The sequence below is a fragment of the Lepidochelys kempii genome, chromosome 2 (genome assembly GCF_965140285.1).
Source record: "Lepidochelys kempii isolate rLepKem1 chromosome 2, rLepKem1.hap1, whole genome shotgun sequence".
Lineage (NCBI taxonomy): Eukaryota > Metazoa > Chordata > Testudines > Cheloniidae > Lepidochelys > Lepidochelys kempii.
In genome coordinates, this window is record NC_136381.1 from 209,435,954 (window position 1) to 209,451,694 (window position 15,741).

At 40.3% G+C, this 15,741-nt stretch overlaps 1 protein-coding gene across 8 annotated transcripts in view; it reads right to left on the reverse strand.

Moving 5' to 3' along the window:
• PALS2 (protein associated with LIN7 2, MAGUK p55 family member) overlaps positions 1–15,741 on the reverse strand; it is a 134,978-nt gene that overhangs the window by 28,565 nt on the left and 90,672 nt on the right. For all 8 annotated transcript variants that reach the window (XR_013635392.1, XM_078851770.1, XM_073333707.1 and 5 more), the window contains 2 exons: positions 14,479–14,631; positions 13,633–13,860 (listed from right to left, as the gene is read on the reverse strand). Coding sequence is in view for 7 of the 8 variants with exons in the window: in XM_078851770.1 (XP_078707896.1) it covers positions 13,633–13,860; positions 14,479–14,631 (381 nt within the window). In the remaining variant the exon portion in view is untranslated. The remainder of the gene's footprint in view (positions 1–13,632; positions 13,861–14,478; positions 14,632–15,741) is intronic.

Below are 15,741 nucleotides of genomic sequence, written 5' to 3' on the forward strand. Positions count from 1 at the left end.
ACAAATGATCTCAAAAAGCTTCTCAACCCAGGAAAATACAAAATTGTTTTTTTTTTTTAAAAATTACACACATATTGTCTAACTGAAACTGAAACACTCATTTTTACACTTCAGTATAAACCATAACTCCGCATTCTGACATGCACTAACCTGAAATTAATCTAAAGTATGCATTTCTGAGAATGTGAGCACTGGCCTTGAGATTTGTGAAATTCTAACTATGAACTTAGGCTACAAATTGCTGAGGTTTCAAGACCTCACTTGTATTAAAGGCCTTCCTCTCAGAGTTGCTATTGGAAAGGGAACTGGCAGTAAACTGCCCCCCTTCTCTGTGGTTCCAATGCTTCAGAAGATGGGGATCTGCATGCCTTATCCCCTGTATAGGAGAATGCGTCTCTGACTAAAGCTCAGTGCATTCCTATATTCCTACAGCTCCTGCTAGCCCAAGCAGTCTTTTGTCTTGCTTGTACTCAAAAAAGCTGGTTCTGGAGAATTTATGTTTTGGAAAACCATATTCAGGAAGATAAATTTACCACCTACAAAGAGCTTTTTTTGAATCTTCAAATCCATCGATTTAGAACAATGTATTTACTCCTTCAGTGTACAAGTTAACAGGCTACAGGAACAATCAGTTAGAACACTGAGCTATTTGGCACCTCACATTCTCTCAAGCAAATCAACTTCTGAGGAAGTTTCTCTCTCTCTCAAATTAAGCCTGTACCCAAATTCAGCCAAGTCTCTGAAAACTGCAGTTTGCTCAGTAGAGATTTGTTAGAGACTGGCAGCAGCATCACTCTCTGAAGATTCTGCCCGCACAGAGCATTCTTCATCCCTATACATCTCCTGTGGACCGACCAGACTAGTCACGTGCCATTCCAGGGATGAGGGGCTGGGCCAGACTTTACCTGCAATTGCTTCTCTCAACAGCTGAACAATTCTGTGCTGCCAGGCACTGGAATTGAGAGCAAGAAGAATGTCCCCTCTGTGTTCTCAATGCTTCCATTGCTACCGCCAATGCAGCATGAAGGAGAAGGAGGAAGCAATGTGACCTAATGTAGAGGTGCGAACAGGGAGGAGCTGGTACGAAGGAAGGGGAAGCAGTGGAGGTGGGATAAGGAAATGAGCTGTGTTAGGGTGAATAAAGAGGTCCAGAGGAGTACTGACAGTCTGGAGAGAAGGAGGATGGAGCAGAAGGGTCTATAGCCATGTTAACAACACTTTAACTACAAGATCACATACTATTTTTCCAGAGTGTACTATAATGCAATCTTAATTCTCACATTTCTTAACTGCTGAGTGCTTGACATTGCAACTGTAGCTTTCTTTTAATGTAAAGGGGGGTGGGGCTGTAAATAATTAACAAATATATTAAAATTAAGACTAGTTGTAAGTTTTCTATCAAAACCGTTTCAACAGAAAACTGAGTTTTTGACTAAAATTGTTTTTGTGGAAAATGTCTACTTTCTATGGAAAATTGTTTTTGTCAAAAAACTGAACATCCAAAAACGAAACCCCTCCCCAGCTGGACTACAGCTTTCAGGATGCACAGTAGCCATGCAGCTGCCATTATGTATGCCTCTGCTCATCAAGAGTAGAGACCCATATGCAACATGGGAGATTTAGTTTGCCAAGGGAACCCAGCCTACAGAAGAGAATGGGAGCATTATGCACACCAGAAGCACTTCAGAATAGAAATATTTTGGGTTTTGGCCAAAGTGTTCTTGTTTTCAATTTTTCATAGAAAACTCAACATTTTCGATGGGACAAATACCCCATTTTCTGAGGGGATATTCATGGGTGGGTGAACAGGGAATTTTGCAGATCCATAAACCAGAACTGTCTCTGCCAATTGGGCGCAATCAGGATGACTTGAGCTCTGTCTTGGTGGATCTTCCATAGAACCTGTGGTATCAATGGGATGGGAAGGAAGGCATACTCCAGGTAATCTGTCCATGACACCAGCAGATCATCTCCAATCGAGCCCCTACACAGTGCTGCTCTGGAGCAGTACTGAGGAAGTTTCTTGTTCCCCCATAAGGCAAAAAAAAGTCCCAGTCTGGTGTTCCCCATCAAGAGAAAACGTTGAGAACCAAATTTTAAACTCCCATTTGTGATTTGCAGAAAAATGTCTGTTTAGACAATCTGCTAGAGAGTTTTGCATCCCTGGTAAATATGCTGCTGGTAGGGCTATACAATGGCTGATGCACCAGTTCCAAAGGACGCTTGCCTCTATGCACAGAGGATAACAGCTTGTTCCCCCCTGCTGATTGCTCACAGTTCTAATAAATTGATATGCATTCTGGACTCCCATACAGTCCAGATGCCTTGCGCCATATGATCACCAGCATGATCACCCCAACCCAAGAGGGAGGCACTGGTAACAATGGTTGCCTCAGGAGTCAGTGTGAGAAACGGAATCCACATCCAACCCTTTTCCGGTTTAATTCACCGCCTGAAAGAGTGCAAAACTTTGGAAGGAATGGTCACCTTACCATCTATACTGCCCTTCTGATATGTCCATAGAGAGAAGGCAGGCTTGTAGGCAACAAAGATGAAGTCCGGTGAATGGCACCACATGTATGCAAGAGACAATGTGGCCAAGGAGGGAAAAGCGAGTTTGGACTGACATCCAGGGTCTGATAGTGACCTGATGTATGAGTGCACTCGTGGCCTGAAACTAGTCAAGAGGAAGATATGCTCTTGCTGTGGTTGAGTCCATTATTGCCCTGTAGAGTTTATACATCTTGTGGGTGTCAACGTGGACTTTTTGTGATTGATGCAGACATCCAAAGAAGGCAGAAGGCTGAGCAGAACACTGGCTGTTCACTGGACTTCCTCATAGGAACTGCCCTTCAGAAGCCAGTTGTTGAGGTAAGTGAAGCCTGTAAATCCCTTCTCATCCAAACTGCCACTACTGAAAAAACCTCTGTGAAGACCTTGGGTGTTATAGCTAGGCCAAAGTGAAGGACTCTAAACTGGTAATGTGATTGATTGAAGAGGAACCTCCTGTGAGTTGGGTGGATGTCTTTGTGAACATATGCATCTTTCAGGTCAAGAATGTCAAACCATGTGTTCCCCTCTAACAAGGAAATTATTGATGCCCACGGATATCATGCAGAATTTTAGCTTTCAAATGAATCTATTCAGCTGCCTCAGATTGAGAATTGCTCTCCTTTCCCCATTCTTCTTGGAGGTCAGGAAGTAAGGGGAATGGAATCCCTTCCCTAATGTTGTGGTGGAACCCTTTCTACAGCTCCCGGTAGGAGAGGGGGGTTTGCCTCTTGTTGTAGAATCTGCTTGTAAGAGTGGTCCTTGAAATGGAACAGGGAAGGGGATTTGTGAGTAGGAGGTACCAGAAACATGATCAGAAAGCTACAATGAATCATCTCTAATACCCATTTGTCTGTAGTGGGTCCTCTGGTTTTTGGCAAATTAGGTAAGGCAACCTCCAAATATCAGGGGAGGGGAATGAAGCAGCACCAGTAAGGTATAGCTCCACAGACCTATCAAAAGAAACTCTTCATTTGGAGGTTGGAATATGATGTGTCAGTTGATGTTACAGTGGCTGAGTTCCTGGGTCTATAAACCCGGTCTCTTGTGTGGTGGCTCCTGAGGATGTTGGTGGTTAAAAAGCTGAGGAGATCATCTTGCCCTATTCCCCTTGTCTATGGGGTTTTCTCTTAAGGGTGGGAGTATAAATGCCCAGTGAGCAAAGCATTACCCTTAAAGACTCAAGGAGTGGAGAGACTATCATGAAACAGGTTGATACTATCGAAGGGCAGATCTTGGATAGTACTCTGCACCTCTCTAGGGAAACCTGAGGATTGCAACCATTAGTCCCTTTGCATAACAATGGCTGCAGCCATCTTTCTAAATGCACAGCTTGGAGGGAAGCTTTGGTCACCATCCTACCCTCATCCACTAAGGCCTGGAGTGGGCCTTATCCTGAGGGAGCTTGTCCTTGAATTCCAAAAACTTATTACAGTTGCTATCATCATATTTGGACAAAAAGGCTTGGTAATTTGAGCTCCTGAACCGGAGTGAGGTGGATGAGAAGACCTTTCTCCCTAGCAGGATGAGTCACTTGTGTCCTTTATCAGAGACCGTGGGCTTTGGGTGCTGTTGCTTGGACTGCTCTGTAGCTACCTGTACTACCAAAGAGTTAGACAGTGGGTGAGAAAACAAAAACCTCTCCCCCTCCCCTCCAGGAAGGAACAAAGTAATGGTTTTTGGCTTTCTTTGGGGTGAGCACACAAGAAGCCAGGGTGTGCCAAACCATCTTTGCCACGATGGCCTCATTGATGGGGAGGGCCACTCAGCAGGGACTGGAAGATTGCAGAATGTCCAGTAAACTGTGCTGAGGCTTCTGGACCTTCTCCAGCTCATTCTGTAGCTCTACAGTCACCTTGTGCATGAGATCCTGGTATTGCTTAAAGTCATCTGAGGGAAACAGAGGATGGAGTAACCACCTCATTCGGTGAGGATGACAAGAACTGTAGGCTCTGACTCACTTTCCCCTTCCACATATTCTGACAGTTTCAATTGTGGGTAACTGGGTGATGATAAATAGGACTCCTGTAGGCTGAATCAGCTGGTTGAGGAGGAATCCATGGCATCAGGTACCACCTGTCCTTTGGCCAGTTGTATCTGGTCTGGGGCTGGAATCCTGATCTGGGGCTCTTATCTCATGCTCCCTCTGCCTGATGCTGCAGGGGATCCTGCAGGGGCTAATACTCATCTGAAGAGAAAGCTGGATTCCTTATCTCTGGTGGAACCAATGGTACAAATGGTTGCCTTGCTGTAATAGTCTCTGTAATAGGGTGCAGTTCGCCGCTCCAGGCCAATGGGGGCTGCGGGAAGGCCGCTTCCCGCAGCCCCCGTTGGCCTGGAGCAGGGAACCGCGGCCAGTGAGAGCTGCGATCGGCCGAACCTGCGGACATGGCAGGTAAACAAACCAGTCCAGCCCGCCAGGGGCTTTCCCTGAACAAGCGGCGAACTGACTTTGAGAACCACTGGGCTAATGAACACTGCTTACAAAAAATTACAGACTCAGACACATGGTGTGCTTGCATATCCCACATGTGAAATACACATAGGGACCATCACTCAAAGAACAAACTAAACTTTATTGCTGCCACTTCTAGCCCAAGCACATGTATGTGTCCACATGACTGGCTCTGACTGAAAGTGAATGTCTCCCTAGGACAAGTCTCAGGCAATAATGCCAACAGGGATCTAGAGGCATATAAAAAAAAAAGGTAGGTTTCCCGGAGATCCAGACATATTACAAAATCCCCTGAATGAACTGTCCCCAACAGCAAAATCTTTGCATTAGATTCCATCCAGAATTTTTTCTTGAATACAAACAAATTCAGCCATTTTAAAAATCAAAATTGGTCCACCTTTTTTGGTACTATAAAACGTAGGGAAACAAGTCCCAGATTCTGCACCTGTACTTGAGGAGGCAATGAACTACACATAGTTAATAAAACCTTGTGTTATTTTTCTTCCCAAAAAGCAACTGAGGACAGGATGAACAGAGGGGACACAACAGGCATTTCTTGTAATTTTATGCAGTACCGCCTGGTCATTACTGAGGGTGCCCAATCTTGTACTTATCAGTGTTTTTCCCTAAGAGTGAAGAAGCCTCCCACTTTAAATCACTCAATGAGACAGAGTGGTAGATAGAATGAACCTTAGAAGATTCTTTCAAGATGAAAGAGCCTCCTCTTGTATTATAGGAAATAAGGAAATGTGAACTTATGGGAGGTTGAGAAAATGTTACCCTTTTCTGTATGGGTTTAGATTGGGGTGTCAAATGTTGGCTGGATCCAGCCCACCAAATACATTTGCATGGCCTGCATAGCATGTTCAGAATCTAAGCTCTCACCAAAAAAAAAAAAAAAAAGTTCTCTCTCTCCTGGCTACATATAACACCTTTCAAATGTGAACGGACTGTAACTAATGTAATGCCATCTGCCTGATTCTGCAAACAGCCTGAAACAATGATTCATTGCTGTGAACTGCCTCTGACTACCAATAATCTAATGACACTTTAAAATGTAATCATTAACTATTTAAATTTATTCTTTTAGCAAAGAAATGAGGAAAGGATTGAGATCAAAATCCACAGGTCAGAGGTGAGAAACTGGGAGTTGCTACAGAGAACAAAGTACAAATGAAAGACAGACAGAAGAAGGCAGAAAGAAAAGAAATAGTGGGCAGAAAAACAACAGTTTCTAAAATAGAGTATGTTTTCCCTTCATGCAACAAGAAGGTACTGAACAGATAATAAATCTGCACAAAATAAGTTTGACAATTCCAGTCCAGTCTTATGCTTGGAGGTTTGAAGTTTCAATTTTGAGTCTTTTAATAAGTCCTTTAAACCAAATGATATTTAAAAGCTTTTTACCTTAGTTCTTTTGGCCATGAGTTCCAAATATTTTTGCATAAAATTTCCAAGCCTTTATTCAACAGTGTTGAACTTAGTAGGATACGCAATTTTGAACCCTTTCAACGATTTCTGCTTCTGGATTACAGAGTTAGACTCATCTTCAGGCTTTAGTGCCACACTAGTTTAAAAATGTACCAAACTAACTAGAGAAAGAAGGCTGAAAAACTGCTCTTCAAAAGGCTACACTTTGAAGCTTGGTTTCTATTTTTTCTTGTTTTCTTTTTTGATCATGTAGTTTAAAAAAAAAAGGATCCTCACCTGATAAAAGAACAGCAGTAGTGTTACTGAGTAATCCTTATCTGTCTTGGCAGAAGCTAGACTTTGGTGAGGAAAAGCAGCTTCTTGTTTTCTAGACTACTGATTATCTGAACAGAAGGTTCCAACAGGCTGAGGATCAATTTGCAGGTGCCCAAGATGAGACACCTTAAAGGGGCTACATATTCAGAAAGCGCTGAGCACTTATCCTCTGAAAATCAGGCCATTTTTAGTAGTCTCAAGTCAGACAAAAAAAATGTAGACTCACCCAAAAATCACTAATCACTTTTAAAAATCTTGCCTTCAGTGTTCTAATTGGCCTTTTCTGTTGCCTAATAAGATATACACAGAAGGAACAACCCATCAAACCAGACTGATTGAAGATACAGAAATTATATTTCTTCTCGCAATTTTCCATCCCATGCTGATTTGCGTTAGCCAAAACCTTGGGTTGAAAAAAGTTTAAAGGGGGTTTTATTATCTGTCTCTTCATACTATAGAACACCTAGCTCTAATATAACACTTTTCATTAGTAGATCTCAAAGCACTTCACAATCTTTAATGTACTTACTCTTACAACACCACTGTGAAATGAGGACAGTAGCGCTTCCCTGTTTTTACAGATGGGGATTTGAGGCACAGAGGCTGAGTGACTTGCCTAAGATCACATAGGAAGTATTTTGTAGAGCAAGGAACTGAATCCAGGTCTCCCAAGTCCTAGGCTAGTGCCCTAACCACTAGACAATTCTCTCTCAATTAGGCCTCTGAGGCACCTAAAGACAAAGATCACTTGAGATAAGCTCACACGATTTACTGTGAGCCAACATATGTTTCAGTAAAATCATATTCAAATTTTTCAGGAATATGATTTATTTTGTGCTTTAAAAGAAATCTACCTTTAAATGGTCAAACCTATAGCGTGGAGCCGGTGCTCGGGCAGAGGCAGCATAAGGAACCCCATGGGCCCCCATCACCTAGGAGACAGACATGCTGCTAGCTGCTTCCGGGGCACAGCACGGTACTGGAACAAGCAGCTGGGCAGCACTGCCGACGGGACTTTTAACGGCTCAGTCAGCGGTGCTGACTGGAGCCGCCACGACCCAGTGCCTTCTATTCCGCAACCAGTACTGGTCGCGACCCACAGCTTGAAAACCACTTATCTATAGGGACAGTGAGTGGGAAAATAATTTGAAGAGACTTGACAGGAAGAACAAACCTGGCAAAGCACTAAAGCTGTACAGAGAAACAATTCACCAAAGCAACACCACAAGAGTCCGAAGTACTACAAGACCAGACACTGAAGAGAAGCCAACAAAATGTGCCAAAATAGACAATCTACTAAGACAGAAACCCTCCAAATACAGAAAAGCAAAGCAGGATAAAACAAGCTCTGAGCTGACTCATGAAAGGACTTCAGCAGAACCAAATGACAAAGGAACAACAATTTTGGAATTAAACAACAAGAAGCAATGACAAAATGCATTGTGGGTTAAATAAACCAGAAGAATTTATTACAGCTCTGACTGGACTGGCTGATTTAAAAAGAAAAGATATAAATACAGGAGAAAAAGCTACCCTGGGACATGTGACAACAGAAGTGGAAGCCACAAAAGTCAGGCTACAGCACTTAAGGAGAGCTCTTTTACCAATCAAGGCAACACTAAGTGGAAAGTCCTGAAAACTGAGGTAAAGACAGTTGCGAAATGAATGCTGACCAGACTTCTATAAGGGAGGACAGAGAGAAGGAGAGGAGAGAATCCTGCTTGCTTGACACCACCGTCTTATTTAGGAGAGTCAAAATCTCAGAGTTTGGATAGTTTTGCCTTATCTTATAATGGGGACATTTCTGCTCTATTTTGTTCATGATAGTTTGAGGTGCTTCAGAAACGCATTATGTGATATGACTAACATCTTTAAAATGTGGTTCATCCTCTCATCATCCCCCAGAGGAAAAATTGTGTGGCAATATAGTGTGTTCAGTTGTGGTAGTTTTTTTAAAATATATGTACGTTTATATGTTTATTTTAGTTAAGATATGGCCACAGCAGCATAACTTGCATTTGGAGTGGAAAGTGGTGAGGTTTGTGACAGTTCTCAGTTCCTGTGGGAGTATGTTCCACAGTCTTGGCTCTGCTCCCACAACAACTGTCTCCTGCACAAACGAGCTTTACCTTTGCAGCAGAAAGCACCGTTGTGCCTCAGGAGCAGAGCTGTCAACAGCGATCCTCATCTCTGAACTTTAGGTGATCTTCTAGATATCCTGAACCCAAGCCATAAGTGCATTGAAGGTAAGGATCAAGACCTTGAATTTGACACTATATTCTATGAAAAGCCACCGTAGAGAGATGACAGGTCTGATGTGCTCACTGTAGTCTGTGTTGCTGAGGAGAAGTTGTAGTAGTTGAAGTTTCCTAAAGTCTGATGGCTTCATGTCCAGGTATATTTTGTTGCTGGAATCACAGATTCCAAGGACAGCAGGGATCCATTGTGATCCTCTACTTTAAACTTCCTGTATAACACAGGCCATAGAACTTACCCAAAATCATTCCTATAGCAGATCTTTCAGAAGAACCATCCAACCTTGATTTTAAAATGGTCATTGACAGAGAATTCACCACCCCTCTTGGTAAATTGTTCCAATGGCTAATACCCTCATGGTTAAAAATTTACATCTTACTTACAGGCTGAATTTGTCTAGTTTCAAACTTCCAGCCATTGGATTATCCAAACAGAAGATAAGGGCAACATATAACTGAGGGCCAAGTCATTCTCCATCAGGATAGGACTTAGTCCTTGCCAAACAGAGATGGTAGAAAGTGTTACTCATGGATGCTGCTATGTGAGACTATGTCAGCCAAAAATCCAGCAGCAGTTCTAAACTATGGAATGAATTGACCAATTGTGCATATGTACTTTTAACTAAAAGAAACTGCACTCAAAACTTCCCAAAAGTGCTTTCTGCTGCCAATCAGCATAATCTTTATCTTGATTAGATTCAAGTTCAATCAGCTGTTCTTAATCCATTAGCTGATCTTGATAACCACATGTACTGAAGGAGAAGTAGAAGTTGTGTCTCATCTGCATATTGTTGGCACTTGAATCCATGAATTCTCACCAGTTTGCCTAGATCAGAGAAAATTTATCCTTGTAGTACTCCACAAATGAGGGACCTGGTGGCAAAGATGCTGCTTCACATCACTGTGCTTTGAGTGCGTCCCTTCACAAAGGACTTAAACCATTTTAGTACATTCTTATGGATCCTTGTTTCTTTTCTTAGATGGGACAGCAGTATCTCATGATCAGCAGTGCTGAATGGTGCAGAGAGGTCCAGGAGGATCAGAATGGATGTCTGCTCTCCATCCATGCACAGCAGGAGGTCATTCATCAGTGCCACTAAAGCAGTTTTGATCCTAGGTTCTGGGCTTGTAAATTGGCCTTTTTCTTCTCTAAGACTATGCTCAGGAACAAGAGATTTGATACTGGCTGGTAATTAAGCTAAATCTGAAGTACCTAAAGTGGATTTCTTCAATGGAGGTTGAACTATTGTATATCTGAAGGAGGAAGGAAAGATTCCTTCCTAAATGAGGTATTGATTATTTTGGTAAGGAGTAACACCAGTTGCTCAAGGGAACATGATACCCAAGAGTGAGAGTTCTGTGTATAGCACCTTAAATAAAGGTGCATTCTTCAGCCCTCTTTACCCCCAATGAATAAAATTCCAGTTACTTAAATTAACTATAGATATACATGTGAAACGTGGATTTTGAAAAGGAAAAGAAGTGTTCAAGTAAGAGAAGACATGGTGGATCAAGAGACTAATCTTACTCAACTCTTAATTGTTAAATATGTCCATTTTCTTTTCTTTACTATATACAAATAAGATTCAGTTACTGACATTTACAATTCCACAAAAAATAAAAGACAAAAGAAGAAAATCATCTATTACCAAAAATTGACAATTGGGCATTTGTTTCAGCTCAAGATTTTAAACAAAATAAAAAAATACAGGAATTGCAGCAGAAAGCCTGATTTTCCTAAAATATAGAAATCAAGCTATAACAGAATATATAAAGCCTTCAGGGCTTGACAGGCAAACTGGTTTACAAGAGCGTGATAGTCTGTACCCCTGCGTTCATTCCTTTTTCAAGACTATGATACATTTTGGACAAAGTATGCCTTGTGAGGTATTATTTGAAAACTCAAAATTTGCTGGTCATTATTATCCAGGTAAAATACGTGTGGCAACATTGTATGCAATGTTATATGATTCTACTCTATGATATTACTAATAGCAACCACAAACCAGTTCCTCAGAGACAAAAGGCAAACTAATGTTTCAAATCAGGTGTCAAAAAAATGAAAAAGACCATCACCTGATTCAGTGGCCATTCTTTGGCAGAAAAAAGGGTGAGAGAAATTTACATCTTGCAAAGAAATAGCTGGAGGTTCCCATCCCCACAGACTTTCTGTCTCCTGATTCTCAAAGAAGAGAACAAGATATAAAAATGGGGAACAGACACCCCCAAATCTCCCTTCATCTTTACTCACGACATCGACGACACTTGAAGAACAAAGTAAATAGCTTTGGACGAGGAGGAGAGATCCTGACGGAAAGACTCAGCCAGTAAAACATCTAGAACATGTGATGAGAGACCCTAGCTTTGAATTCACTTAGCTGATTATGTTAGGTATTAGTTGCGTTTTGCCTTTTATTTCTTTGTAACCAATTCTGACTTTTATGCCTCATTACTTGTAATCACTTAAAATCTCTCTGTAGTTAATAAACTTGTTTTATTGTTTTATCTAGACCAGTGTGCTTGGACTGAAGTGTTTTGGAAACTTCATTTGAGGTAACAGGGTTTGTACATATCATTTTCTATTAATAAAATGAACGACTTTATATGAGCTTGTGTTGTCCAGGAGAGGGCTCGGCAGTACAAGATGCACATTTCTGGGGGGAAATCTGGAACTGGTGTTGTTCTGCAGTGTAATTCAAGAGTGGCTCGCCACAGCACTCTCACAGGATAGCTGGGAGTAATTTACATGCTGGAGGCTGTGCGTGAGCAATATAAAAGGCACCCCAGGCTGGACAATTGAGGGGACACGGCTGTTCAACAGTCCAGATTGCACCCTGGGTAATGCCACGAACAGACACACCCCACTTTGTAATCTGTGTTGTAGGAATTCACAATCAGTGCACAAATTGTTAGAATATGTATGGGTCACTACGAGTAGAATCAGAAAGCCAGTACTAAAATACTACTCTGTTTGCATTCACAACTTAGTTAACTAAGTTTATTGGCTTTATGAAGCCAACTGCCCTAAAAGGGAATTTGGCTGGTGGATAAATATGTGATAAAAGCCAGGATAGGATGTGGAACAATAAGAGATTTATTTTGCATTGTATTATACTGTTTGGATCTCTTAAGCTCAGCAATACAGCTTTTTGATATGCTAGAACCTGAAACACCCATTAAACAAACAGTACTAAGCATTTATATAGAACTTCCTATTTGTAGGTATCACGGAAGGACAAGAACCTGTATTTGCAGAACGTTAACATGGATCTACCAGAAATCTATATAAACTGCAAATCCAGAAGAGTGGCTCTCTCATAAGGTTAGGATACAGTATCTGTTCTAGTGTGCTGACCCTTCACCAAACTTGTTGAGTGACTATGAGCAAGTCACTTAATTTCTCTGTACTTCACTTTCCCCATCTGTGAATGGAGAAACTGCTACCTACCCATCCTTTTAAGGCAGCTGAGCTCTTCTAATAAAGAGACATTATGCAAATGCAAAGGACTATTACTTTTACCACTCAATTGACAGAAATATGAAGATGTGAGGGATTTAGGGAATTCTTGGTATGAAATCAAATTAGAATTATTGGATAGTGAGGCACATGCAACCCCAGCTTTATGCTCACTATAAAGCAAATAAACCTTCGTCTTTGTTAATTGGCTAAAAGGTCTTTACACTATCCTATGTGTCAATATGAAGGACTTAAGAGGACAGATATAAACATATGAAATGGGCACACGTTCCCAGAACAAAAGTTTAAGACCAAAATGTTATTTATATTAGTAAAGGAATACCATATAACATTAAGCACACTCTTTATGTGCTATGTTTCTCAATAAAAAAGAATCCATAGCTCAGTTGTATACTCATCAGGTTTTGTCTGGTTAAAATCCTATTATGTGAACCTTCCTTTATTTGTCCATCTTTTAATATTTGAAGCAACCTACCTCATTAAGAAGCAGTAGGAGGCATTTTAAGACACCAATTACCATGATATCTATGGGGCCAGATATTTATATTCTCCAGTTTATCTGCAGTATCTGTGTTTACTACCAAATGCTCCAAACGAAGAGAAGGAAATACCTGTACCTCATTGTTTTACATGAGAAAATGGTAGCAAACACAGTCAAAAACAGTAAAAAAAAATTACTACAAAATTTAATCCAAAAATTGTCACTCTTCAAAATGTTCATTTTTTTCAAAATTTCAGCCAGCTATATAGCAGCTTTACATTACATGATATATCCTGTGTCAATCATTTAAAGGACAACTTAATCTAGTTCTTTTTAAAGAGAATTAAAGATACTACACTTACTCTTCAGCCCCTGTGTTAACTTTTGTGGGTTTAGTTATATATTCCTTTCTCTTTTAAAACAATCTTTTTTCTTCCTCTTTTACTGTATGGGAAAGACCCAGACAAAGGGGAAACTGACTGACTATGCAGGGGAAGAGTTAAAGTGACTATACAAAGAGTGCAGTCAAATGCACAAAGTAAGAAAACAAAATAGAGAGAAGTCTTTTGTTTTCATTCCTTCAGTAATTTATAATACATAAGATTATTATAACACCACTAAATAAAACGTTTTCTGGCAGAAGCAATGAAAATATCATGTTACTGACCTGTTGAGGAATAACAGTGTCTCTATAACTGGGAAGAATTTTCAGAGTGACACTGCCACTAATATTTTTCAGTAGTTCTTGTAGTTCTTTTGGATTGTTTCCAACTTCATGGCCATTCACCTCTTTAATGATGTCACCCACATGCAGAAGTCCTTGTCGATCTATCATTCCGCCATGCAAGATTCGTGCTATTACTAGATCATTATTCTCAACCCTAAATGTAACACCCTAAAGGAAGCATTGAGTAACACCATTACTTAGTTTAATATCACTGTTTGAGTTTCACCTTAAATTTTGTTCTAACAATTACTACTACTGCTGACTTTTTAATAGTGACCACAGAACAAATTGTTAACATACTGACATTATTGCACTGTATTATGCAATAAATATGCATGGTCCAAGTGAAATAAATGCAAATCATATGTACTCCGGACGGGAAGTTGATACGTAAGCATACACCGGTCAGATCATTTGCTCTTGATTTCACTAAGTTCTGTCATTCCTTAATAGGACCAAATATTCAAAAAAAGTTTCTTCATATCACTTATGCTAGGCATATCATCCTGCCTAATGACAAGGTCATCATTTGTCCTTGAAGAGAAAAGTGTGGGAGAATGGTCATGTATCTTCAGATTTTAGCCTTTCATTCTTGCATCTCCTGTCAAACTGATTTTGAAAATGTTATAGTGCACATTATAATCAATGGGATTACTCAATATAAAAATTATAAACACCAGTATGAATAAAGAGAAATAATAAGAACAATGTAGAAAATTCAAAACATCAAAAATATTTCTCTTACTGTTTAGGTGAAAGACACAACACTTAATTACATTTACTTACCAGTGGCTCCCCTGCTCTTTTGTGAATACCAAGTATACGAATGGCATCTACTGGTACTACCTGGTTGTTCACTGAAGAACTATTAATTTCTGGGCTAGAAGGAGGGGAATCATAAGACTTTGATGCCACAATATCATGGGCTTCCAAGAGTGACTGTAAATGAAGAGTGAATAAAGCAGGTTTACTATTAATATCTATGGAAGGTATTGGTTATTAAATGACAATTCAGTACCTAAATAAGTTGCTACAAAACCTTTAAGCCTAGATTTTGCAACCCTTGTTTCGTTTAGAATACAGTAACACTTAAATAGACTTCTTTGGGACATATGAGTAAGTATTTACATGACTTCATCATCATACTATGTGAACAAATATGGGACTACTCACATAAACACTATTTACTGTAAGCAGTTGTAGGAGACAGAGTAAATATGGGGTCGAATAGGACCAGGTGAACTCTCACGCATGAACATGCGTGCAGACACCCTAAAATATTCTTCTTCTTTGACTAATAAGGAAGTATCTGAGCAGTCACATTAGGTTCCTGGAGGCTCATGAACACAAAGTGGTGGAAGTAAAAAATGAACAATCCCCCACTAAAAAGCTAAAACTACGCAGAATTGCAAGTCCTAGGTTTATAAGAGTTTCTAGTGATTTTGCAAGAAGTGTGTGGTTTCTACTTACAAGAACCTGAATTATAGTCCCATATATGATTTGGGATATATGTAAACTGAGATAACTCCACTTGCTGGAAACAAGTGATCAGAACTTTGAACTAAAGGAGTTCTTCCCAGTCTACATACATGGACAAACATACAAATATTGAAATCTTATAATGAATACCTTTGGAAAACAATTTACTTTACAGTTTTAAGATACCTTTCGTTAAAAAATCTAATCTTCTAACAATTATGAAAAAAACAACATAAATCTAGGTTTGCTGGACAAAGCAAAAGACCAGACTCTAGGGGACAGATTATAGTGACTTCAGGCCTACGTGGAAAACATGGAAACAAGAAGGGTACTCCAACCCACATCTGTATAACCTGGCAATAATTCACTCCCATGAGATGGAAGTACCAGGCTCCGTCAGAAAGGGAGCTCAGGGGAGTCTCATTGGTAGAGGCAGGGAGAGGAAATATGGGCCCTTGACAAGTTGGTGGAGTAGAATGGCCCTTAATCCTACCTCGCCTTAAAGTAGGATAGTGGCAGTTTATTTCACAAAAAGACATTCTGGAGTTCTAGTCACAGGCAAGGCCACTG